This window comes from Cryptotermes secundus, unplaced genomic scaffold (assembly GCF_002891405.2).
Source record: "Cryptotermes secundus unplaced genomic scaffold, Csec_1.0 scaffold840, whole genome shotgun sequence".
Classification (NCBI taxonomy): Eukaryota; Metazoa; Arthropoda; class Insecta; order Blattodea; family Kalotermitidae; genus Cryptotermes; species Cryptotermes secundus.
The window spans coordinates 160,518-186,710 of record NW_019725426.1 but is presented as its reverse complement, the minus strand read 5'-3'; the positions used below and the strand labels follow the sequence as shown (position 1 = coordinate 186,710).

The following is a 26,193-nucleotide window of genomic DNA, read 5'->3' as shown; positions in this document are numbered from 1 at the left end:
AGAAGACCACACTTTTCTCGGGCCATTATCTCCGTAACCGTTCAACTTTGGACATAGGTGTTTTGGGTTATATCGGCATACTTTAACATAAGGAACACCCTCCCGAAGTTTGGTCCATTCCTCCTGGGACACCCTGTGTATATATATATATATATATTTTCTTTACCCATTATGGAGAGTTCAATTTGATTAAAATAAGGTGGCCTGTCAGAAGATTAGTATGAGCATTTTGTTGATCATATAGTTTCTGTGATACCCCACGTGATATCTGTGAATGTTCTGTTAATAAACCATTTACTTTTTCTATCCTGAAGACGGAGACAGCAGGTTTGCTCTGAGATGTTAATAACTGTCTACCATATTACACAACGTCACATTTCTAAAGATGGCTAATCTTAATAGTCACCACTGTAAGAACATCATATCTCAGGTATTCCTTTATCACTAAGGAATGAAGTCATATACATCACCATTACACATCTTCTTGTTACCTACATAATATTTACTTTAATTATCTGACATGTTGGAAATATGTTTTTCATCAACTATCTCTTTTACAACTACCAGCATTTCAGAATCCTGTCTCAAAAATAAAATGAAATATCTGTTTGTTCCTTTTTTTAAGTTGTTTTGCATCCTTTAATCATCTCCATCTAAATATCACCAGTTAGTTTATTTTAAAATCTAAATGTGAACAAACATGTAGTTCTCTAATGATACAGCAGGTGTGTTATTTCTAAGTTCATATTCCTACACTACAGGACACTAGAGTAGATTTAAGATGGTAGAATGATGTCATAAGTGGCAGATTAGTTTGTATTGTCTTGCAGCACACCTAGTTAAAATGTTATGAATTATCTAATGAAGTGTACTAATGGGGTTTTTATAGTTCTCATATAAAAAGTAACTATTTGCCCAATAAAAATTAAGTGATTTCTCTCTATAATGGGTAGATGTGAGGTAGGAATTTAACTGCTAAATAATACCTAGACTAATTTCAGGTTTAATAGGGTTAACAATACATATTTACATACAAGTATGTGCATTCTAAATTTTCAAATGCCATTATTTAAATATGAAGTTGATAGCAGTGATATCCCTCGATAAGTACTACAGTCAGTTTTATCACCAGGTAGTGGTCAGTATCACAATCTGCTGCCCTGAATGATCAGACATCAAGTATACTTGAGTACCATCTCCTGTCTATCAAAATGTGGTCTATTTGATTGTGTATCTTCCCATCAGGAGATGTCCAAGTAAACAGGGTCATAGGGTACTCTGGGAATTTATCAAATACATGTTCTAGTTCTTCATAGAATCTATCCTTTATGTCATCAATTTTATCTTCTGTTAGGGCGTAAACACTCATAATAATGATATCACACCAGCGACCTTTTAGTATTATACGAGGGGGGAACCAAAAATAACCGGAATTTATTTTTGTTATTTTTTATTTTTGCATTTTTATTGAACTGTATATTAGTCCCCTTCAAAGTATTGTCCATGTGCATTAATGCACTTGTCCCAACGCTTTTGCCACTGCTCAAAACAGTGCTGGAATTCTTGAGGCTGGATACTGTTCAAAGCCTTTAGCGTGTTTTCTTTGACTTCATCCACATCACGGAATCGCTTTCCTTTCAGACTTCTCTTCATCCGTGGAAACAAAAAAAGTTCGACGGAGCCAGGTCGGGTGAGTAAGGTGGATGAGGCACAATCACCATGTTGTTGCTTGTCAAAAACTGTCGGACCGTCAAAGCTGTGTGGGCTGGAGCATTGTCGTGGTGAAGCAACCAGTTCCCATTTCTCCACATTTCGGACCGTTTTCGTCGCACACTCTCTCGTAATCTTCGTAACACATCCAGGTAAAAATGTTGGTTCACTGTTTGTCCTGGTGGAATGAACTCTTTGTGGACAATGCCATTCACATCAAAAAAACAAATCAACATTGTTTTCACATTGGATCGCACTTGACGCGCTTTCTTCGGTCATGGTGAAGTTGGAGTCTTCCACTGGCTTGATGATTGCTTTGATTCTGGATCGTACCCGTAGCACCAAGACTCATCACCAGTCACAATTCTTTTAAGAAATTCTGGATCGTTCTGCACTTCACTCTTCAAGTCGCTGCAAACATTCACGCAGTTTTCTCTTTGGTCATCTCCGAGCAAGTGAGGAACAAATTTTGCAGACACCTGTCTCACGTGCAAACCTTCAGTTAAAATTCGCTGAACCGTGCTCCATGAGATGTTCGTTTCCTCAGAAAGTTGGTCAATGGTCTTTCGACGATCTTCATCAATTGCACGTTTGATTTGGGCAATGTTTTCGTCATTTCTTCCTGTCAAAGGACGCCCGGGGCGTGGCATGTCTTCTGTTGACATGTTGCCAGATTTGAAACGGGAAAACCAAGCATCACCCCAAAGCATCATCATTAAAGGCTTGCCGAAGCATCCCAACAGTCTCGGCTGCAGTTTTCCCTAACAGAAAGCAAAATTTCATGCACACTCTTTGTTCCTTCTGGTCGGCCATCTCACTAATCGCCAAAGGGTTGAAACAGGAACGCACACAACAGAGCACCACACACAAACCACTTAACTCAGATTGACGCCAGCTCACTAACAGTCGCGGGAGACCCCCAGCTAACACCACCTAGCAGCACAACTCGTAACTACAAAGCATGCGTGCGCAACAGGTTGGTTCCGGTTATTTTTGGGTCCCCCCTCGTATATGATATCCTATCACTAACGAATTCTACCCTCTTAACTGCTGATACGATTCTCTCATGTACGGAAAAACCTGTACCTAATTCATGATTTTGATTTCCCTTTCCATAGAAAAATGTATAGTCTCCTGCTGGTGCGATGCCACCTTTATCCCATCTGACCTCCTGCACTCTCGCTAAATCTAACTTATATTTTAAGATTTATTCTGCCACTGCCCTGAGCGAACCTGTCCTCTACAAAATTCGATCATTCCAAATGCCAAATCTCATATCCATTTTCTTTAGCTTAGGTCGTTTATCCAAGGAATCCGTCCAGGTCCGAGGCTTTGGGTTCATTTTTGTAACACACTTATTTTTTACGGTGAGGAGTTGTTAGCCCCACGCCCAACCTTAAGCTGGAGGGCCACCCCTTGTCGGCTGTCTGCGACTGCTTATGCAATATATTCACAGCTTCCCTCCAAAACTGGAGGGTGTCTCCTCCATCCACAACCTCAGGTCATGCCATGCCGTGATTCCTATCCAGAATGGTTAAAAAAAGAGGAGATGCTTTATTGCCACTCCTTTTAAATTTTGCTTTAGAATATGCCATTAGGAAGGTCCAGGGCAACCAGGTGGGACTGAAATTAAATGGGACACATCAGCTGTTGGCCTATGATGATTATGTGAATCTACTGGGTGATAATGTACATACCATAAAGAAAAACACACAAACTTTAATTGACGCAAGTAAAGACGTTGGTCTAGAAGTAAACACAGAGAAAATTAAGTATATGTAGCTGTCTCATCACCAAAATGCAGAGCAAAATCATAATATAAAGATAGGAATCAGATGTTTTGAAAATGTGGCACAATTCAGATATTTGGGAACAACAATAACAGATCAAAACCTGATTCAGGAGGAAATTAAGAGGAGATTGAACTTGGGTAATGCTTGTTACCATTCTGCTCAGAATCTTTTATCCTCTCATCTGCTGTCTAAAAACATAAAAATTAGAATATACAAAACCATAATTTTGCCTGTGGTTCTGTATGGGTGTGAAACTTGGTCTCTTACACTACGGGAGGAACATAGACTGAGGGTGTTTGAGAACAGGGTGTTGAGGAGAATATTTGGACCAAAGAGGGATGCAGTGACAGGCGGTTGGTAAAAACTGCTTAACGAGGAGCTTCATAACTTGTACTCTTCTCCAAGTATAATTAGAATGATCATGTCATGGAGGATGAGGTGGGCAGGGTATGTAGCACGAATGGGGGAGACGAGAAATGCAAATAGGATATTTGTGGGAAGTCAGAAGGAAATATACCACTGGGAAGACCAAGGCATAGGTGGGTGGACAATATGAAAATGGATCTTAGAGAGATAGGATGGGATGGCATGGATTGGATTGATCTGGCTCAGGATAGGGACCAGTAGAGGGCTTTTGTGAACATGGTAATGAACCTTTTGGTTCCATAAAATGCTGGGAAATTCTTGAGTAGCTGCAGAATTGGCGGCTCCTCCAGAAGGGCTCAGCTCCATGAGTAAGGAAGTAAATAGCTCAAGCGGTTAGTCACTGGCTTCCCACTGCGGCAGCCTGGGTTCAATCCCGGGTCTGGTCAAGTGGGATTTGTGGTAGACAAAGTGGCACTGGGGCAGGTTTTCTCCAAGTACTTCGGTTTCCCCTGCCAATCCTCATTCCACCTATTGCTCCACAATCTCGCTCACATCATCTGGGGCTGGTACAATAGGCCAGAAGTGGCCGCAGTACAAGGGACTTAGTCCCACCTCACTAGCAATAAAAAAGAAGTAAGTAAATAATTGTTTAAATATGACTACAACCTGTAGTGCATACTGCATGTGTGTGAGGTTTCATTGCAAGTATAAGGTATCCAAATTCTAAACTCATTTTTATTTTGTATTAAATTCACACAAATATTGTCATAGCAGTGGTCACAATGTTAACATCTGTTGCAGTAATGATGGTAAAGATGGTGGTCAGGGTGATGGTGCTATTGTTATCATAATCATTGCTACTGAGACTGCTACTGCTATTACTACTAAATTTACCATCACTATAGCCAACCAGCCTTTGATATTTTAAATGTGATACCTGGTCCTGAAGTCTGTCTTCAATGGCAGTTGCTCCCAAAAGAATCAAGTTATTTTCTATAAGATTTGCAGCATCATCCAGTTTTCTTTCCCGGTACTGTAAAGCTGTACTAGCCTTGTAGTATGTCCTGTTCCACTCCTGGAACATAAATAAGATCATGACTTAATCTGTTACAAGGGACTGGTGACTTAGCTTCCACTCTTATCACTCACATAATGGGGAAGACAAACACATGCTGGGGTTATATTTTGTACTGTCACATGTAGGGTGGCACGTATGATGAAATGATGGGTTCTAGTGTGGATTTATTGGCACTTGGGTTACAATCTCTCTTAATGACATTTAATACAGGCAATGCAGTGCTATCACTGATTTTCACAATTTACAGTTCACCGCTGCACATGCACTAGCATTCTCTCTTTCCACTAGTCATCTCCTAGCAACGAGCAAGGGATCTCAATACAGAGACCATCACTTCAAATCACTATTAAGTCTTCTTGTTTTCATTCACTCTGTACTTTTCTGTTCTAATCTGAATTTAATCTTCAGAATTCATGCTCCATTCTTATCCTTATACTTTCAATTGCTGAACACTCCTGGACTCGCCACTGACTGAAGCGTAAACAGGTCTTTCTTATATAGGCACTGCACAGACAACACAGAAAAGAAGTCATGTGTTTCCTAGTAATGTTGGAATGTGATGTCACTGTGCCTGCGGCAGCTGTTGCACAGGAGTGTGTTGTTCCATTGTTGCGTGCGTGTATTGTGGGCTTATCTGTCCATTACCTAGCAATGCTTGGGCCATCCACGTTACAGTATCCTGGGTTAGTAACATAATAATATAGCTTCTTCAGTAAGCCTCAGCCAATCATTAACCTGTTTTGAGTCAGGGCAAGTGTCAGTGTGGCTTAGACACCCTGTTCCTCTCCCCCCAATCTTCCAATTCATAAATTTCCTTTTCTTCGCCTTCCCTCTGCCATTGGCTTTGAGCTGTGCATCTGCAGTGGGTGTGAGTAAAGGAACATCAGAGTTGACTGGGGCAGTTGATCAAGGCATGGGTTTGGAGTCCTGAAAGTGAGAGTTGGTAGTAAACTTGGTTTGGACTTCTCTGTTGCACTCACTTCTGTGGTATGCTCCTGATTACTTCAATTAATAAGCCAATTTCCTGTGATTCTACCCACAAATATTTTACTTCTGTTTTACTTTTCAAGTACATTTTCATGTTACTTTATTTGCTGTACAAGCAGAAACCATGTAACGATTAGTACTTGCTGCTACAGAGGCTGACTATGAATGTATGTGGATCAACCTTATTGTGTTTATTTTCACTTTTATCACTTTGCTTAATCAGGATGATCTCAAATAGCTACAAGGATTGGAAGACAAGTTGACAGGAATTAAGAGCGGTTCCTACCTAATACTGATCCTACTCCAACTACATTTCTGGCTCCACTTTGGGTTCTGTTTGCTTCAATATAGATTTTTAGCTGTAATATGACAATAAAAGGTTTAGTATCAAGTATGTATGAAATGGTGGAACAAACTGATGAATTATAGGTTATAGCAAACTTAGTTTGGATCAGTGAAGCTGAAGTCTTTTTGGTACAAAAACCTTGGCTAACTACAGGTATTAAAATTTCATGTGCTAGTAAAAGAAAACTTTATTTAACTTATAGAAATAGTAATGATCCAAATACAAAGGAATATTCTAAGAAATACTGTTGAATTCTTACTAGGGTCATTATGACTGCAAAAAAACTTTATTATAATAAGCTTCTAATAAAATCTAACAATAAAATAAAAACTACTTGGAACATAGTTAAAACTATTACTAATAATTGAGGTCCTACTAATAATATATCTACTATGAATATAAAAGATAAATTATCCAGTAATCCACCAGTTACTGCAAATGCTTTTAATTCCTATTTCTCATCCATAGCCAAAAATTTACTTACCAGAAATTTGTCTTCGAAAACTTCTATTAATTATAAAGATTCCTTATCTTTCTTATGTCAAAATTTTATACAATCTTTTTCAACAGTGAAATTTAGAAATACTAATACTTATGAAAACGAAAAAATAATATATTCCTTGAAACCCAAGAATTCACATGGCTACGATGAAATATCATCTAAAATTTTTAAAGTTGGTACTCCTTATATCTAGTCACCTTTAACATACATATTTAACAAGATCCTACAAATAGGTATATTTCCTAATAGATTAAAATATTCAGAAATGAAGCCTTTATATAAGAAAGGAAATAGACCCAAACTTCATAACTACAGGCCTATTTTGCTTCTCCCTACATTTTCCAAAATTATTGAAAAAATCATTTACAAAAGATTGTATTCTCATTTAAATAAAAATAATATATTGGTAATGGAACAGTTTGGTTTCAGAGAAAAATCATCAACCGAAATGGCAACATTTACTCTTTTAAACAAAATATTGTCATCCTTAGATAATAAAAATTATGTAGGAGGACTATTTTGTGATTTACAAAAGGCCTTCAATTGTGTCAATCATAACATACTCCTGGCTAAGATGGAATTATATGGAATCTTGGGAATAGAAATTAAACTAATGAAGTAATAGTTGGAAAATAGATATCAGAGGCTATCAATGAAAGATAATAATCATAATAAAATATCCTCCAAGTGGAAGCTTGTCAAACATGGAGTACCACAGGGCTCTATTTTAAGCACTTTGTTGTTCCTCATTTATATAAATGATTCTCCACTATCTGTAAACAAAATAGCTAACTCTATATTAGTAGCAGATGATACTAGTATTATTATATCTAACACCAATCCTGATGAATTCAAAAGTAACATTAGTTTAGTCCTAAATGAAATAACTACTTGGTTGAATAATAATTTTAACACTAAATTGTGAAAAATCACATCTTTTACAATTATTATTAAAAAACGTAAAGAAATAAAAATGCAAATAATATCTACTAACTCAGTAATTACTAGTATCAATTGTACTAAATTTTTGGGAGTAAACATTGACAGTGCTTTATCATGGAAGGACCATATCACTAAATTATCATTATGATTAAATAAGGCCTGTTATGCAATAAGGGCTACAAAGCCGTTTATGTCATTGGACTCAATGAAGATGATCTACTCCTATGTACACTCTATTTTGTCTTATGGTATTATTTTCTGGGGTAATTCCCATCTCAATGAGAGCATCTTTAAAATTCAAAAAAGAATTATAAGAGTCATTACCAGTTCAGGTAGATATGATTTGTGCCGGGAACTGTTCAAAAAACTGCAAATATTGCCACTTCAGTCTCAGTATATTTTCTCACTTCTTGTGTTTGTCATCAAGGATAAAAGTTACTTTACATCTAATTTTGATATTCATCATATTAATACATGTTACAACTATAATTTACATTTGCGATCCACAAATTTAACATTAGTACAGAAGGGAGTACTTTTCTCTGGAAGTAAGATTTATAACCATTTATCATTATATATTAAAATGCAATCTACAGATATTAAGCATTTCAAATCCTTATTAAGAACTTATCTTACAGAACATGCATTCCATAGTATTGATGAATATTATCAAACAACTTCTCAATGAAACTTTCTATTTTGAATACTCTGATTAACTGTGGGAGGACTTTTATTGTATATGCTAGTAAACTTGTATTATTGTTACATTTATTGTTTTGTAATGACACATGTGCATTTATATTTAAGAATTTGATTTTTATTCAGGAATCTATTATGATTGTATGACATTACTGATTTTATATTTTACTCGTACTTTACTATGACAGGTTCTATATCCAACAGGTTATAAGTTGACCTTGTATGGATTAACAGAATGCTAATAAATATGAATGAATAAGAATAAATGAAACTGTGAACATCATAATAGGCATATGAAAATAGTAATTCTGTGACTGTGAAGGTAACAACAGAAATACTAATTGAGGTTCAAGAAACTGAAAGAGAGAGGCATCCTGCTAAATGCAATTTAGATTCAAACAGAAACATGGGGCAGAAATGGCGTCTGAAAGAAATTTTATGGGTGATAAAATCTGTAACCATTATCCAGTACATGAATCTATATCCAGAACAGAAAGAACAAAGATAAAACAAAACACATTTTTAAGTCTGTTGCTGCAAGGAATCATGCAGAAACTGAAATCAGCCAGTTATTTTTTAAGGAGCAGATTCTTGGTACCATCATGCTATTATGAACTCATGAATAAAGAGAGATTCTTAAATCTGTTTTTTATTTTTTTTTGGAGGGAGGGGTAGAATTTCACTGACAATGAGAAGACAGATCACAGATCTGCTAACAGCAAATTTAAACTTATACTCCATATGATCTACTTTCTAATGATGAAAGTTACTGCTGCAGAATCAGCGATTACACTGCAAGGTTAACATTCGAGAGAAGTGATATTGCCTTGTACTGGAATCCTTTAAGGTTTTAGAAGCTAGAAGGAATTATGTATGCAATATGCTCACATACACAGACAAAGCTTCTTATCTAAAGAGTTGCATGGAACTGATGTCTATCAGTGCTCAAAACTATTACCAGCTATGTTCAGTCTGGCTAAGATACTATTGGAGCTAGACAATACAATCAAATTGAACAGCTATTATAGAGGCCTAGATTATAAAGTCTAAGGGAAAAGAACCTTCTCAACTTATTAACCAGCAGGTAAAAAAATTTGGGAAGACCCCTTAAACAATAGAAAGATTGTGTTTTAATATCCATAAGATCTCAACAGGCAAATACTTGAAAGAATGATGATGAAAATAATTGACTAAAGATGTTACTGATGACACTAAAATAAAAAGATAACCACAATATCTGCATGTCCATAATAAAACGTAAATTCTGTATGATAAGAGTGAAAAGACAAAATACATATAAAGTGTGTGTGAATATGTTTTCTTATGCAGATGTTATTTCAAAACTGATAGAAACAGGAGAAGTGTGTACGAGTATGTCATGACTGAGCCTACTTTGAAGTGAATTAACTTCTTATACATGTGTCAACAATTTCTGACCAGGCCTTATATCTTACAACTGACCAGAATCAGCATGAGTGACCGTGAGTGAATTCCAGTCAGGGCTGTGGAGAATATCATCGCTACTCCAAAATTCTTTAAGCAATGTGCAATAATACCTCAACACTCCCTCTATATCTGCTTGGCAAGATGATTGGGCATTGAAGCAGTTTTACCTTTACATAATATATTAGAACACACTTTACACATCTGACCAGAAATTCATTGTAACATACCTCATATGCATCTTCAGAAACATCTGCAACTGCACAGCAAAGTGTCCGAAGGCCTTCTGTTGCAAAGCTTTCCAAATGCCTCAATGTCCCTTCTCTAAACTGCTGTCCTTCTGGAGCAAGTCTGAATTTTTAAAAATACAACCATACATATTCTGTTGTAGTAAAATCGTATTAATTCTAAAGGACCCTGATGGTGGTATTTTAAGACTACTAAGTTTCTGGGGTTTGTCCACTGTTTGGCATTATGTACCAAAATACATTTCTGAAACTTGATCTGATTCTGTCCTCAAGTGAAAAAGTGTAAAGGAACCTACTCAGCTGGGTCTGTTACAAACTGGACATACAGTGAGTCAAATCAGTTCGTCCTTGTGGACTTGTCCAATGACTAGAAATGTGAGAAGGTGCCATATTAACTTTTCACTGGAGGACAGAAACAGATCAATCTCTGAAATGTAGTGATCTGTTACAGAACATCAAATGATTAACAAAGTTCAGAAATCCAGCAATCCTAAGAAAAATATAAAAATTTGATACAACAGGTATTATATGTCCCTGTGAAAACTATGAAGATAAAGCATGTGATCTTACATATGTAAACTTTAGTCATTACCAAAACAAGTGCACTACATATAGGATATTGAAAACGTGTATTGTTATGTCTTTAAAAAATTATCAAATACTGTTACAGAATTTATTATGTGGCATATAAAATAACAATATAGCAACCATTGAAATCTGTACTGTCCCCTGTTTATAGCAACAATCATTTTCATGAAGAACATAAAGCAACCCCACTCATATAGTAAGCACATTAAATTCATACTAATTTATTCTCATGATTGTACCACTTTATGAATAACTGTGGCAAGGCACATGTAATTTGGTATGATGACAGATTAAACAAAACTACAAATTTTGTAGAAAACATTTTTTGTGCATTGAAAATTAGAAACACAGAGACAATGTTTGTGAGAAATATCAGGTAGACATCAAACCCAGAAGTACCTGGACCTACAAAATAAAAAAGTAAGTGATATAAAATAGGAAAAAAAAAAGAACCGTTTGTCTTCAGGGCTTCATCTGTTCCAAGTATTGTCCTGTCCTCCTAAATCTGCAGACTTCTAAAAGTGCTGCTACAATGATCTCCTCACCCCCCCCCCAAAACACAAATTCTGATGTCCCTTTGAGTGCTGTCCAGCAAAGTTACAGCAACATCTAGTGACATGGTTCTTGAGTTGGAGAATAGCAAGAAATAGTTGAGAACTATTACATCAGGAGAATATGCAGGATTCATGCAGCTGAATGATATTAAACTCCTCTATGACCTGATGCACATTCAGAAGATGCTGGGTATATGGAAAATTCACAAAAAAAGAATTAGTGGAGTTGGTGGTGGCGGCGCTGGTGGTGGCAGAGGCGGTGGCGGGGGTGGCAGAGGCGGTGGCGGTGGTGGCAGTGGTTGTTGCAGTGGCAGCAGCAGCACAGTGTACTCGTAATGTCATACAATTAAAGGTTTAATCTTTGCATCTTCTTTCTAACTTGCTAACATCTCAAACTGGTAGGCAGTGTGATGTAATGGAATTCATTAAACAAAGTGGCAGAAGCACAAAACAGAATAACTACCTACAGCTGGAAAATTGCTTATAACATGAAGTTAATTTGTTGGTTACCTTGAATACAATATGTGAATGGTGGGAGAAAAATGAAAGCTTGATTTACAAGATTTTATAAACTACAAATAAATCCATCATGAATAAAAATGAGTTATAAACTTGTACAACTGACTAAGATACTGTATTATTCAAATATGAAGTCCAGTGTATTACGAGGGGCGTTCAAGTTCTAAGGTCTCCGATTTTTTTTCTCAGGACTGGGAGCAGATAGACACATGCGGTTTAGTTTAAAATATGTATGCACTCTTTGTGAATGCGTGACAGAGATGGCAGCACTGTACAGCACACAGAACTCTAGTGGTGGCAGCGAGTGAGCAGTGTTTTTGATACTTAAAACGGCGACGTTTTCATTACAATAACAGCGAGTAATCATTCGTTTTCTCCACTTGCGTGGCATGACACCCATTGAAATTCATCGCCAGTTGAGTGAGACGTGTGGTGATGGTCTCATGAATGTGAAAAATGTACGTTTGTGGGTGTGGCAGTTCAAAGAAGGCCGAATGTCGTGTGACAACGAACCAAAACAATCTCGGCCTCGCACCAGCCGGTCTGACAACATGTTCGACCGAGTTGAGAAAGTTGTTTTGGAGGATCGCCGATTGAGTGTGGAAAACATTGCCTCCAAAGTTGGCATTTTCGTGGGATCTGTGCACACAATCCTGCATGAAGACCTGCGAATGTCCTCCAGATGGGTGCCACAAATGCTGGTGGACAACCACAAGGCTGTGCATGGCAATTTGCCAGGCGATGTTGACACGTGATGAAGGCATGAATGGGACTTTGTTTTCATCAATTGTGACAATGGATGAGACATGGATACCGTTTTTCAATCCTGAAACAAAGCGCGATTTTCCAGTGGTCAAAACAGACTTCTACAGAAGCGTTCATAGCGGCCATGGAATCAAGGTGTCGAGGTTGTGAAAAATGTGTATGGCTGCAGGGAGATTACGTTGAAAAGTGACAGAAGTTTCAAATTGTTTGTATGGTTATTGTGTAAGAAAAAAAAAAATCGGAGACCTTAGAAGTTGAACGCACAACATACCTTTTCACAAATTTGGTGTTTTTGTATCCTTATTGTATTGTAAGACTTGTTACAGTCACATAAACAAACTCCATGTACAGAGCATTATTCTCTTACTAAAAGCACTAATAGTACCAATACTAAGTGACTGAAATATACCAGAAGGGAACCCTCCTGGACTAATAATATCAATTGTACCAACATGTAACAGTCAGCAGACAATGTAAATATTCGATATATTAATCAGTCTGACGATGACACTATAGTCAAAAATTTTTATGAAATAAAGCAAAGAGATCTGGAAAGAACTAACTGCCTGCTCTCCTTTCACTGTAATTTGAGTGTCTGATCCTATCAGCAGAAAAAAAACTTTAGTAGGTATGAGTAATGAAGTCAATAAAACAGTACAATTTGGAAAGCTTCAGTGTTGGTATTACTGATGGGTGGGACTTATTAAGTACAACATTGAAATGAGCTTAGATGATACACATACAAAGTTTCAAGAAGACTCATTCAGGCATTCAGGTAATATTAAGGTCATTACCTTGACAATCTTAGAGGCTGCACTACTAATGGAAAAGATTTATGATGTAGGGCGTTGAGATAACCTCAGATGGCACGATGCAGGGATACCACGTTTCATGAGGATTGATTCAGGAATTCAAGTAATATTATGGGTATTACCTCAATAACTTGAGAGGCTGTAGTGTTGGTATTACTGATAAGGGGAATTTATCATGTATGCCGTTGACATGGCCTCAAGAGGCATGATATACACACCAAGCCTCAAGATGACTGGTTCAGATATTTACATAATATTAAGGGTATTACATCAACAATTTGAGAGGCTATAGTGTTGATATTACTTATGAGAAGGATTTATGATGCATGCCACTGAGATGGTCTCAGGTGGCATGATATACACATACCAACTTTCATGAAGATTGGTACAGGAATTGATGCAAAATCAAGGTTTTGTCTCAGAAATTTGAGAGGCTGCAATGTTGGTATTACTGATAGGAGATTTATGATGTACACTCCTGAAATGGGCTCAAGTGCCTTGATACGCATACCAAGTTTCATAAAGACTGGTTCAGCAATTCAAAAGTTAATAGGGAAGGATACACATACAGACACACACATGCACAGACAGCAAGGTGATCTCATTTGCCTATTTCTGTTTCTTCAAAATAAGGAAAGTAAGCTAAAAACGTGACAATATATAGTGCTTGTCTGCGTGTGCCAAATCTTTATTGATATTATGATATTACTGTTACTTATCCCGAACTATTACAGGTTAAACATTATGGTTACACTGCCAGACAGAAGCGAAAAAGAAATCAGTATTTTACATAGAGATCTACAAACTACTGTTATATTAAGACAGATGCTGACATGTTGAACATACCTCTCATATATAACTGTATCAGCACCTTTACAGTAAAGTTTTATCTGGCCGGAAGGATTGCGAACAATAACTGACATTCTCTTGCGTGTACTTGTAAACTCAAGAACATTTAATATCTCATAGCGCTCACGGGTCCCAAGTGCTTCAATTTCGACATGATGAGGCGTCCGCGTGTCGAACACATAACCAAAACTGCAGGCACCTTTCACTAATGCTTGCTCATCTGTTTGGAAAAGCAATGGAAGTGTTTAGTACTAAGCTTAAAATGTCATTGAAATGTGTCACCACAGCAAGGATGATAAAGCTTAATAATGAAAAAGTCATCACATAACTCTCCCATATTTTCTTCAAAATGCAGTTCACAGTTTGGTCTTTATGTGTCAAATGAAACTCACAACTAACTCTTAACTTAATTTGCAGTATAATAATTTACATTTGCTGATTACAGTGGAGACCCAGTCTAAGGCATGAAATGTCTTCACTTACTCAAATACTGGATCATGGGTTCAAATCCCACTCAAGGCATGCATATTTGTCTGCATTTATACTGTTTTCATGTGGTCCTGTGTAGGTAGTGGCCTTGCAATGGGCTGACCCCCATCCAAGGAGGCCTACTGACTGTCTAAGACTGAGAAACTAAGTGAAACAAAAAGTCTCAAGGATGCCCTATGCACCAAATGGGAGCAACAGGAATAAAGATGGAGACAGAATTTATATTTGCATGAAAGGCTTGTGTTTCTTACACAGGCAAATGGAATGTATCAATTTGACCCAGTCCATGACATTCTTGCTGGTAATGATTATGTTCAATATATTTTTATGTTTAAAGCAAGGCCTGTCCCCAAAACAGTTCACTAGGAAGCATACTTTTCTTTAAATTTTTTTACCTGTGTACAAAGGCTAGCAGAAATTATAAATTTGAAAGTATATAGATTAGTGACCAATTTGTATGCACACTTTACAGCAGCACAGATTACTACAATCTGATAGCTGTCTGTCAAACCCTCAAAGGTTTAATTGTTACCATGTTTATAATTCTTAAGACAGGAATAATGTTTCATACAAAATCCGTAGATGAATTTATTATTTATCTGCATATCAAATTTCACAAACCTAGTTTCAGTGGTTCATAAATTCTATGAGTTAGACTTCTCATTTCAACATAAAAAAGTGACCTTAACAAGTCAATTTTTTTTTTCATTAAATATAACTGAATAAACATTCAGTCCAGTTCAGAATCAGCTGAATGGTTAAACTTTTTTTAGGGACTAAAGCTGATTCTATTGTCTGGCTTTGTGGATCAGTATCTCATAGCCTGGAATTGCATATTTGACTTCAAACCACTCTTCGCTGTTCTGTGTTAACATGACACAACCATATGTATGCTTAAAATCTGCCATGAAAATGATTTCTTATTAAAATCTGAAAACTTGTTCTCGTGATCTGCTTATGGCATCTTAAAGATGGTGGCTAACTCAACCATGGAAACTGTTTAATTAGAATGCAAATATTTGTTCAGATAATCATCTGGGGAACATCTTTCTTCACACCTTCTCTAATGGGAATTGTCTTTATACCATATTCCACACTTCTATTATTTCATATGTGGCATCTAATACAGTAACACACTTCCTAAAGAGCTTAAGGCTGCTATGCCAATCTACAGGTTTCTGAAGGGAGGAATCCATTTCAATAGTATTTTAATTGTTTCCATGGCATTTGGGGAATGACTGCAAAAAAAAATTAATATTCCTCAAGCACAACCTCTCTGACTTGTTTTTATAAGCAGGAACCAGACTTTTATGCCTTAATAATCTATTAAATATGTATGCATGAAAAACTTCCAAAATATGCAGGTAAAATATGCACATAAAAAGTAAATACCAAATATTAAAACTGATTTTACATTATTTTAAGAACAACAGATCAAAATTTAAGTTAATTTTATGTACAATGTAATCACAGAAGGATTCACTTGCATTGAGAAGCTATACTTAAACACCAATCATCTAACAAAGCCAACATTTTTTCATTACAAGTTAAAAACACCAATGATACTCACATTTAGCTCTCCAAGCTTTTAACTTCCCTTCTGCTGAAGTTCACAAATACTAAATGTTTACCATCTGACACTATATAGGTACTATTAAATAAACCACAAATAAATGAACACATCACAATGAATATTCCAGCTCTCAGCAGCTTCTTACCTGGAGAAGCAGCATGGTACTGGATCTCCCTACTGTATGCTTTTTCAGGAATCACTGTGTGGCACACAGACATAAGGATGAGGAACTCTCTAATATATGGTGCTGTGGGATGACCTGATTGGAGATTCTGTGAAACAGATTGTAACACAACATATCAAGATTAGCTGGTTCTATTGAAACTTCTTTTCTATAATTACACTAAATGTTCACAAGTAAATCAATTTCTAAGTTACTAAATCACATTTTATGCCATTTTCAGTATGATTTTTTTTGGGGGGGGGAAGTTCAGACTAAAATAGTTTGGAAGCCACTGCCTTAAAGAATATATTTCCCTTTAACATATACACCCACTCACACAAAGTAGAGAAAAAGCATTATACTATGGCTGAATACAGACTTCATTCATACTGCAGCAAGAGAATGTAATATTCTTTCTTCATAATGAGAAAAGGCAGAAAGAGAAGCAAACAACAGGAACTGGTCCAGGTTCAATTCCCGGCACTACCAGATTTTTTCTGAGAAGTAGTGGGTCTGGAACAGAGTCCACTCAGCCTCATGATGATAATTGAGGAGCTACTTTAAACAGCGTGTGTTTAAGCAGTAATAAGTTTAGATGCATTGAAACATATTAATACAATTATAGAAAGCAAGCTAGTATCAAAATAAGTATTAAATAAGTATTAACTTTTTTCATCTTGGAATAGTGGATTTTAAATATCCTGGTAAAGCACCATTTTTACTGGATTCAAACTCACAAGTAATAATTTACGGCATGAAAATATAGGCTTTTAAATCTTATGGTACTATAGGGCTGGAGGCCTTACTCAACTCAGAGATTACTATGAGGGTGAGTCAAATGAAAACCTTAAATTTCTATTAAAAAATTGAAATTTCGCTCCATTATCCTGTAAGTTGGTAAGTGTGCTACAAACAGCATGCAGAATGGCCTGTAGGTTGCAGCATAGTGCAGATGCACAAACACCGTTACAGCACCAGTATAAGATGGCTGCTCCACTTGAGACTTGCACCAGGGAAGAACAACATTCTGTTATTCGGTTTTTGTGTAGTGAAGGTGTGAAACCTATTGAAATTTATCGAAGAATGAAATTTCAGTATGGTGATGCATGTTTGTCACAGCAGCAAGTGTACGAATGGAGTAGGAAGTTTGCAAATGGTGTGACTTCAGTGGAAGATGCTCCTCATCTGGGTCAGGCACATCGAGTTGTGACTCCAAAGAACACTGCAGCAGTTGAAGCCATAGTGATGGAAAACTGCCGAGTGACACTGAATGAAACTGTAGCAAGTTCAAATATTAGTCATGGTTCAGCACACCACATTGTGCACGATGTGCTCCAGTTTCACAAAGTGTCTGCAAGATGGGTGCCATGGCAGCTGACTCCTGAATTGAAAGACTAAAGTACTGATGCTTGTGAAGAACTTCTGTGGCGCTTTGAATGAGATGACGACTTCCTTGCAAGAACCGTTACTGGGGACAAAACCTGGGTTCACTACCACCAGCCAGATACGAAGAGAGCAAGCAAGGAATGGCGCCATTCCTCATCTCCAAAACTGCAGAAGTTTCGAACACAACCATCAGCAGGGAAGGTTATGCTGACTCTCTTTTGGGACGAAAAAGGCGTCATCTTGGAGCACTACATGCCTAGAGGGACCACTGTCACCAGTGCATTATACTCAGATCTCCTAAAAAATAATCTTTGGCCTGCAACCAAATAAAAGTGACGTGGATTGCTGTCCACAGGTATCCTTTTGCAACCTGACAATGCAAGGCCCCATACTGCCCGTACAACAGTTGTGACAATCAATGACCTGCATTTTGAGTGTCTTCCTCATCCGGCATACTCACCAGACCTTGCCTGAAGTGATTTCCATATGTTTGGACCACTCAAAGAAGCAATGGGAGGAAAGACATTCTGTTCTGATGAAGAGGTACGCCACGTGGTGCATGAGTGGTTGCGCGGACTACCAAAATAATTTTTTTTCTAAAGGAATTCATGCACTTTGTAAGCGCTGGAGGACTTGCATTGAGGGTGGGAGAGACTATGTTGAAAAGTGATACAGCTTTGTACCACTTGTGCACAATAAATACTACTCAAAAAAATATTTAATTTTTTCATTTGACTTGCCTACATATATTAGTATCAAATAAATGCAAAAATCAGCCAGTTAGACCACATAGTAAACATTACCTTAACTAACTGAGTGTCATACGGTGTCTCATCTAACATGTAAATATTCTCAGCTATTGTACATTTTTTAAAATCCATCACATTCCTTGTTAATGTACCAGTTTTATCTGAAAATATATATTTCACCTACAAACAAAGTTAAAAGACAATTAGAAAGAATAAACAAAATCTCGCAAAGGGATTAAATGTATTCTAATGCCATATTTACATGCACAGTTACACCATATCATAATTTATACCAATTTTAAAGGATAAAAATTGAGATGCAACAATCATGTGGGCGATTTTGTAGATCAGAGTTTTCTGCACATATATGATTTTAGTATCTCACTGCAATGAAGTCACAAGAAATCAACAGAAAAAGTATGTCCCAACATACTTGCAGCTGTCCTAATCATAATCAAGGACAAAGCACTTCTCCCAATACCAAAGTTGACAATCAATCACAGTGCTGTAACTGTCTGTGTTCAGCCTGGTTCACAATATTTACAGTAGTTCCTTCATCTGAGAAAACAAAAGGTGATCACAGGATGACAGGTCCAAGGAAGAAGGATGTGTGAGCATTTCTCAAACACAGGTCACAGCCTCCCATGCAACAGTGCCTGTAATATATGTTATTAATGGTGAGGTTGCAGAGGGTGGTAGAGCATAAACATCCAACTAAGAAGTGGAAGAACATGATGTGTATTGCGTACAGAGTACCCTGACTCACTCATCTTCTTCTGTAATGAGATGAGAGATTGCAACTTCAGTTTAATGTCAAATGAATGCATCCACAATTCATTCACTGTCAAAACCTGGTCACAGAATGCATTCTCCCCTTCAACCATTGGTGTAAATGAAAGAACAGTAAAACATGTGGAATAAACTTTGAACAGGACTTCTTGTTCCAGTGATGTTCAGAAGGGATCCAAAACACAATTGGTGGTAAGCTTCCCAAAATTTTGCCATTGACAAACACAATATACTGCATGTGAGCCCCAGCACTGCAAGTGTAGTGGGTACATACTGCATCCTACTACCAGGTATTAGTAGCAATTCCCCACCATTCAGTAATATGACGAGACATGTGACCCTATGTCTTACTTCAATCACACTTACATGTGTTTTCTCAATTTTCATTGTCCTCATGTTATATGCTTATAAGTCACCCTCTTTCTCGGTCTGTAGCTCAGCACACACAAGAATTCATCGTAACTGCACTGTTTATCTACTAAGTAAAGTAAATACAGCCACCGCATCTAAATGCTGTTCAATTATGTACACTATTAAATGCTGATGTCACCAAATGAGAAACTTCCAAACTGCTCATCATAAACATGACTTTAAATATGAATTTTCACTCAATATAAGTAAAGTAAAAAAGTAAAGGTATCTCTGTAACAGGCCATGGAGGCCCATAAGGTTGTGAGAATGTTGAGGTTCCCACATTTTCTGCACAATCGGCTCATAGATGGCAGCAAGGTTGTCAGCCCTACGTGCTGGCCGCCCTTTACCCCCAAGAATATTCCAAGAATATTCCTGGTACTCATTTCTGTTAGAGGCTGAGTCGACCCCAGGGCCATAGTGTGGCCAGAAGGATTAGGTCAATTGAAAAAAAACCAATGACCTCATCGGGACTTAAACACACTACCTTCCAGCTTGTAGCAGAGTGCCTCAACCAACTATGCTACCATGTGACCCTCACTCAATACAGACACAATATAATTATATACACATAATTAAATAATTGTACTAAAACCTGAAAAGCATGTAATTTGCAAAGGCATGAAAAATGACAGCAGAAGTAAATGCATCATTTCAACTCCTGAAAAACACAATGTTTATCATCAGCAACTGATCATGTAGTACTTGAAGGGCAATAAACTTAAATGACTAGTTTTAATGATTTACATTTTAGCATGCCAAATGATGGAAATGTCAATCTATAGACTGATAATAAAATGGTGTACCAAAAGCATTTCCAATTGCAAATAATGTTTCCTGGCCCCTACAAAATAATTTATTTCTGAATCTCAAGTCCTGATGTAGTCTGCTAATAGCCTCCAGTAAAATTCATCTCACTTATATGTAATGACATATGAATCTTATAAATCAGCTACAGATCATGAGAAGAATATTTTTAAAGTGTAATATTTCACAGCAAACATTAAATCCATTGTTCTGCAATTCTCAATAATATTTCAATCCTAATGGAATCAGCACAGTAGCCGAGCGGTCCAAGGCATATACTGTCTTTGTTCACTTGGAAACCAGGATCGTGGGTTTGAATCCCACTCAGGGCATGGATGTTTAGTTTGTGTGTGTGCGTTTTTCTGTGTTTGTGTACAGGTAGAGGCCTTGCGATGAGCTGATCACCTGCCCAAGGAGTCCTACCGAATGTGTAAGATCTAGAAAAGCCGAAGTGAACGGAGAAGTTCATGGAGGTAGGCCTAGGCCCACTGGGGCTGTAGTGCCAAGGAAAAAAAAAATATGGAATCAGCTATTTAAAAAAAGAAGGAAAAATGCACTGACTGAACCATAAGTATATTACCCTTTATCATTCAGGTATAGGGGATTTTAACTCTCCTGGTACTAGGGGGTTGGCATCTGGATTTTAACTCAGGAACAACAGTTCATTGTTTATTGTAAGTGAATGAGAGATTTCAAATCTCCCTGTAATACATGGGTGGCAGCCATGTCCTGACTCAGGGATAATGCTATTAGTATTGAAAAAAACACAATACTTGGTCAGCTGGGCTGCACATATGCTACTGCAATAATGCAAACCTTGGCTGGTAAAGGTTAATTAATAAAATTTAACAGAAATATGATATGCCTCGCATGCATAGAAACATGGAGGGTCCATTCAGTATCATAAAAGTGATATGTAACCACTGTCTGAGGATGGCAGTTGATGCATGTAAATATGGCAATACAGCATTTCATACAATATATAAAAATATTGTTACATAAATTGAAATAAACATTAGAATAAAGAATAATTCTCAAAAGTACAACATATTTTCCAGACATACAACGAGCAATCTGTTAAATTTTTAACAGCTACAGCATACCTAAAATTTGAAGATAACTGTCTTCTGGAATGTGAGCTCATGCAGAATGGCAGATCACTACCAATATTTTGGTGGAACCTGCTGCCTCTATATTTGGGTAAGGTTTCTCCAAAACTATCTACCAGACTACATGGCAGCACAACTCCAAAGACACTATTCCACATAGTAATTGCCATGAGAACCTAAAACTTACTTTTAAAACATTTTATAACATGTAACCAGGGCAAAATGGAATAAAAATGCTTTCTTATAGCATATTCCACAAATATACCATCTCATGAACTTGTAATTGGAAGACATATTCAGAGAATCACTTTCTGAACCTAAAGTCAGAAAACTGAAGAAAACACAACCACTTATTTTTCTTCACTGGTACAAAAATAAACAAAATACCTTCAGTTTTTAATTTGGTAATGGAGTAACTTCTTTTCCAAACTGTGTGCCAGAGGCAAAAATGAGGGAAAAATAAATCTTAGCTGTAATTATCCCTTGAAAAGTTATGTTCTGTGTGTAGAAACACTTCTATCAAAACAACTGATTTTCATTTCCAATATACTGCAAGCTTCCTTAAGTTTAAATCTTGACCTATGAAATCACTGTCTTTGTACTTTGAATACTCTAGTACCTGTCCTAATTCTTCATTCAAATTGGAAGTTCTTGCCATTGCTGGAGTGTCACTTTCTTCATGATACATGTCAATATCCATATTAATAAATATGGCCTGAAAGATAAACATAACAAATGTTAGATGAAACGGTGGTTATAAACAATAGATGCAAACTCATTCACTTACTCATGGAGCTGAGCCCTTCTTGAGAAGCTGCAAATTGTGCAAATACTCAAGAAATTCTCAGCATTTTATGGAACCTGAAGGTTCATTACAGTGTTCACAAAAGCCCTCCACTGGTTTCTATCCTGAGACAGATCAATCCAATCCATACCATCCCATCCTATCTCTCTAAGATCCATTTTAATATTATTCACCCATGTCTTGGTCTTCCCAGTGGTCTCCTTCCTTCCGGCTTTCCTACCAATATCCTATATGCATTCCTCCTCGCCCCCATTCATGCCACATTCCCTGCCCACCTCATCCTCCTTGACCATTCCAATTATACTTGGAGAAGAGTACAAGTTATGAAGCTCCTCATTATGTGGTTTTCTCCAACCTCCTGTCACTTCATCTCTCCTTGGTCAAAATATCCCCCTCAACACCCTGTTCTCAAACACCCTCAGTCTATGTGACCACTGATTTCTCTCGGGCAAGTTCTTGCTCTCTTTAAAAGAGCACTAGTTGTTCTGTGAAGAATGGTACCATCATTTCTGATCTGCACTTCAGCAGTGAATATTCAGTCTATTAGCTCTGCTACAATCTACTATTTCATCTTATAAACAATGTTGTTCATATGCCCCCTTATTATTCAATTTTACTTTCTCATGTATGCAGTATATATAAGAAAGTAATGTTATGATGAAAAAACCGATCTCAAGCTTTTTATGCATTTACAAGTTCTGAACCCAGCTGAATGTGAAAAGTGTTTTCTGGTATGTGGTCTGTCTTCATCTGCCTGCATGTCTATATATAGATTTGTACCTCTTTGGCGCCTGAATGGTTAGGCAAACTCTACTAATATTCAGCATTCAGAAGCTTATCCATCCTAGGTCAGTGTCTGGTGAATATGAACATTCCAGGTGAAAAAATAAGGGCCCTTCAGATGGGACCCAAAATATAAAATGCAGATTTCTCTATAATGGCTCAATTTTGATTACATTTTAGTGATTTATATAGACCACATTCCTTAATAAAAGTACACAGATGGTATGTTCTGTCAGGAAAATAATGGTACATGCATTAGGGATCCAAATGTGAAACAACAGTATTGTCGAAACTGGGTTTACCAGTCAGGCAGATTAATTCTTGTTCAGTGTTCTGCAACAAATAATGGTTTATGAAGCAACAGACTTTGCTTCAAAGGTAACACAGTCAAGATCAATTGTATATGTGAAAGTATGTGCAATGTCTTCGCACTGATATTTATTTTTGCAGTTGCATAAGACACAGTACCATGGTACTGCAACCTCAAATAGCCTACTGTACCAGCCAGAGGGAAATAATGAAGTAATTAAGTTCGGGTGTATTAATAATGGGAAGGGCAAAATAAAAGTAATCTGGAAAAAATGTGCCCCAGTGCCACTTTTTCCAACAGAAATCTCAAATGGACTGCCCTGCTTTAGAATTGAGGCTGCCAAAGTGAGAAGATGCCATTATCTGCCCGAGCTATGGAATGATCACATGCCTATATAAGCAGAGATCCAAAGACATCATATTTGGTGACCTAAGTAATGAGGCTTGTGGTCCTCCATGGCTGATCCAGCAGCCTTCAGACCACTGGTCCTCTGACATACAGCACAAAGTGCTGTGGTGCTAAAACTGAACATTCCATCTGATCTCAAGTTGCACACCTTCCAGCATTCTGGTAGTGGTTTCATAGATATTTATGTACCTCTCTGCAGTTAAAATGTGTTCAAACACAAATGGTCTGATAATTCCACTGCCGATAACTAGCACCACATATTTACAAAAAAAAAAAGTGTTAAAAATGAGTATCCATTATCTAATTAGGATTCTCCAAGGTCCGTGAGCAGGAATCCCCATGGTTTGTCATTTCATCTACAAACAATATCACTTCATTGGCTACCAAATTCAAGTAATGAGTTACATGAAATGGATAATATCCATGACTGTTGAAAGTTCTCCATACCTTCATTTGTGGCATGTGAATGAGCTGAGATATATAATACCGTGTGGCCACTTGCCTGTACTAACACTCACTTTGGTTTCAGAAATAAATATTTTTAAATGCATTTAGGAATCCTTACCTTAACAACTTCAAGTGTCTGTAGCTCCTTCAGTACTGACAGTAAGAAAAATTATTATTTAAGACTTTAAATGGTCTTCCTTGAACACTGGTGAAATATCGACTTTCCACCATGAAACACCCTGCATCAACATATTTGTTTAAACTAATTACATGTCTTTTCTTACACATTAACCATCCCATATATAAAATGTGCATTTAAATCCTCTTTTTGCACTAAGTGCTGAAATAGAAAAGAGGATGAAAAGGGCTCACTAGGTAAAATAGAAGTAAAATTTTTTCAGCTATCAACTCTACAAAATAATCCTTTTAAAACCTTTCAATTTTGTGCAAGAAAGCTGTATCTCTATGCTCTTTCATATTCCTATATCACATACATTCCAAATTCAGACAAGCACCATACCATGAAATATGAAATCACCAAGAAACAAATATCATAGAGTTCCTCACCTGAACAAACCGCACAACTTCCAATGAAACTTGCAATGAGATAGGAATTAGATTGTTATATAATATGATGAATGTCAGTAGATTGTATCCGAAGTTCACATTTATTAGATCTGGAACAAATTTGTAACATAACTGACCATTTCCTTTTGTTAAAAAAAATGAAATATAAAACTCCACACAGAAACTGCAGGAGGGCATGCTGAAAAGTGATGCCTTCCAGTCCAAATTTCACAGCTGGCAGGATTATCAATTGCAGGATACATCATAGCTTACTCTATAGAGACAAAATCAAACACTAGGTGACTAGTTATGTGACGGTTTACAGGGCAATGAGTTATGTGATGCTACCTCACATGTGTGACCTCTCTCCACTCCTACATCAGCTGCCTAAAATAAACGGAGTTCATTTTCTGAAGAAATTTCATATATAATGTGTATAATAAGAAGTACAAATACAAGTAAAATGTACAGTAATTTTACTTTTATTATATAAAAATAGATGGAAGAATGAAAGAATAAAAGAGGAAAACAGTAAATCTGAACATTCACTATTCTTCCTGGACATTCCAATGAATAGTCTTCCTCTTACCCCAGCAACACTATTTTGGGGGTAGTCAAGGCTCTTTCTTGTTTTTTCTTTTGGGGGGGGGGATATTTGAATTTCTACAAGTTAGGCGTGCATATAATGTGACTCCACTGTACTGTGTGCCATTTACTTCCACACTGACATTGTCTCCTTACACTGCACCATGTTCTTGGCTGTAATTGAGAAATCCCTAAGGGCAGATATATGAAATTTTATGCATAACTGCAGGAAGGTTTAATTTAATAGTGCATTTTAGTTCATAATGTTACATGGGTTTGATTTGAGGAGGAAAAATGGAGGCATCACATTTCAGCACAACCTTGTGTTATAGTGAAATACAACTAAGTCTCAAATACTATACCTCTTAGTTTTAAAGATTACTCTCACATTCAACTTCAAGAAAGAAACTATGGGTTCAGCCTCGCTAAAAATATGAGTTTCATTGCAGACTGTCATATCTGAATTGTGATATGAAAAAGAAATTCAGAACACCAAGGTACAAAATTCCAAAAGCAATGCTTTTCAAAAAGAATAATTTAATGATCAGTTCTCAGGTCAAAAGACTAATCAAGATGGAACAATTACTTTGCCTTCTCATTCAAAAAAAAAA

The 26,193-nt window shown here is 36.9% G+C and overlaps 1 protein-coding gene across 9 annotated transcripts in view; it reads right to left on the bottom strand.

Annotated features, from left to right (window-relative positions):
* Positions 1 to 26,193, bottom strand: part of LOC111863415 (phospholipid-transporting ATPase IA) — a 225,615-nt gene that overhangs the window by 91,550 nt on the left and 107,872 nt on the right. For all 9 annotated transcript variants that reach the window (XM_023849724.2, XM_033751055.1, XM_023849723.2 and 6 more), the window contains exons 7-13: positions 24,998 to 25,107; positions 22,297 to 22,392; positions 18,616 to 18,741; positions 16,409 to 16,535; positions 14,199 to 14,421; positions 10,097 to 10,217; positions 4,807 to 4,944 (exon numbers count right to left, since the gene is read on the bottom strand). In XM_023849724.2, coding sequence (XP_023705492.1) covers positions 4,807 to 4,944; positions 10,097 to 10,217; positions 14,199 to 14,421; positions 16,409 to 16,535; positions 18,616 to 18,741; positions 22,297 to 22,392; positions 24,998 to 25,107 — 941 coding nt within the window. The remainder of the gene's footprint in view (positions 1 to 4,806; positions 4,945 to 10,096; positions 10,218 to 14,198; positions 14,422 to 16,408; positions 16,536 to 18,615; positions 18,742 to 22,296; positions 22,393 to 24,997; positions 25,108 to 26,193) is intronic.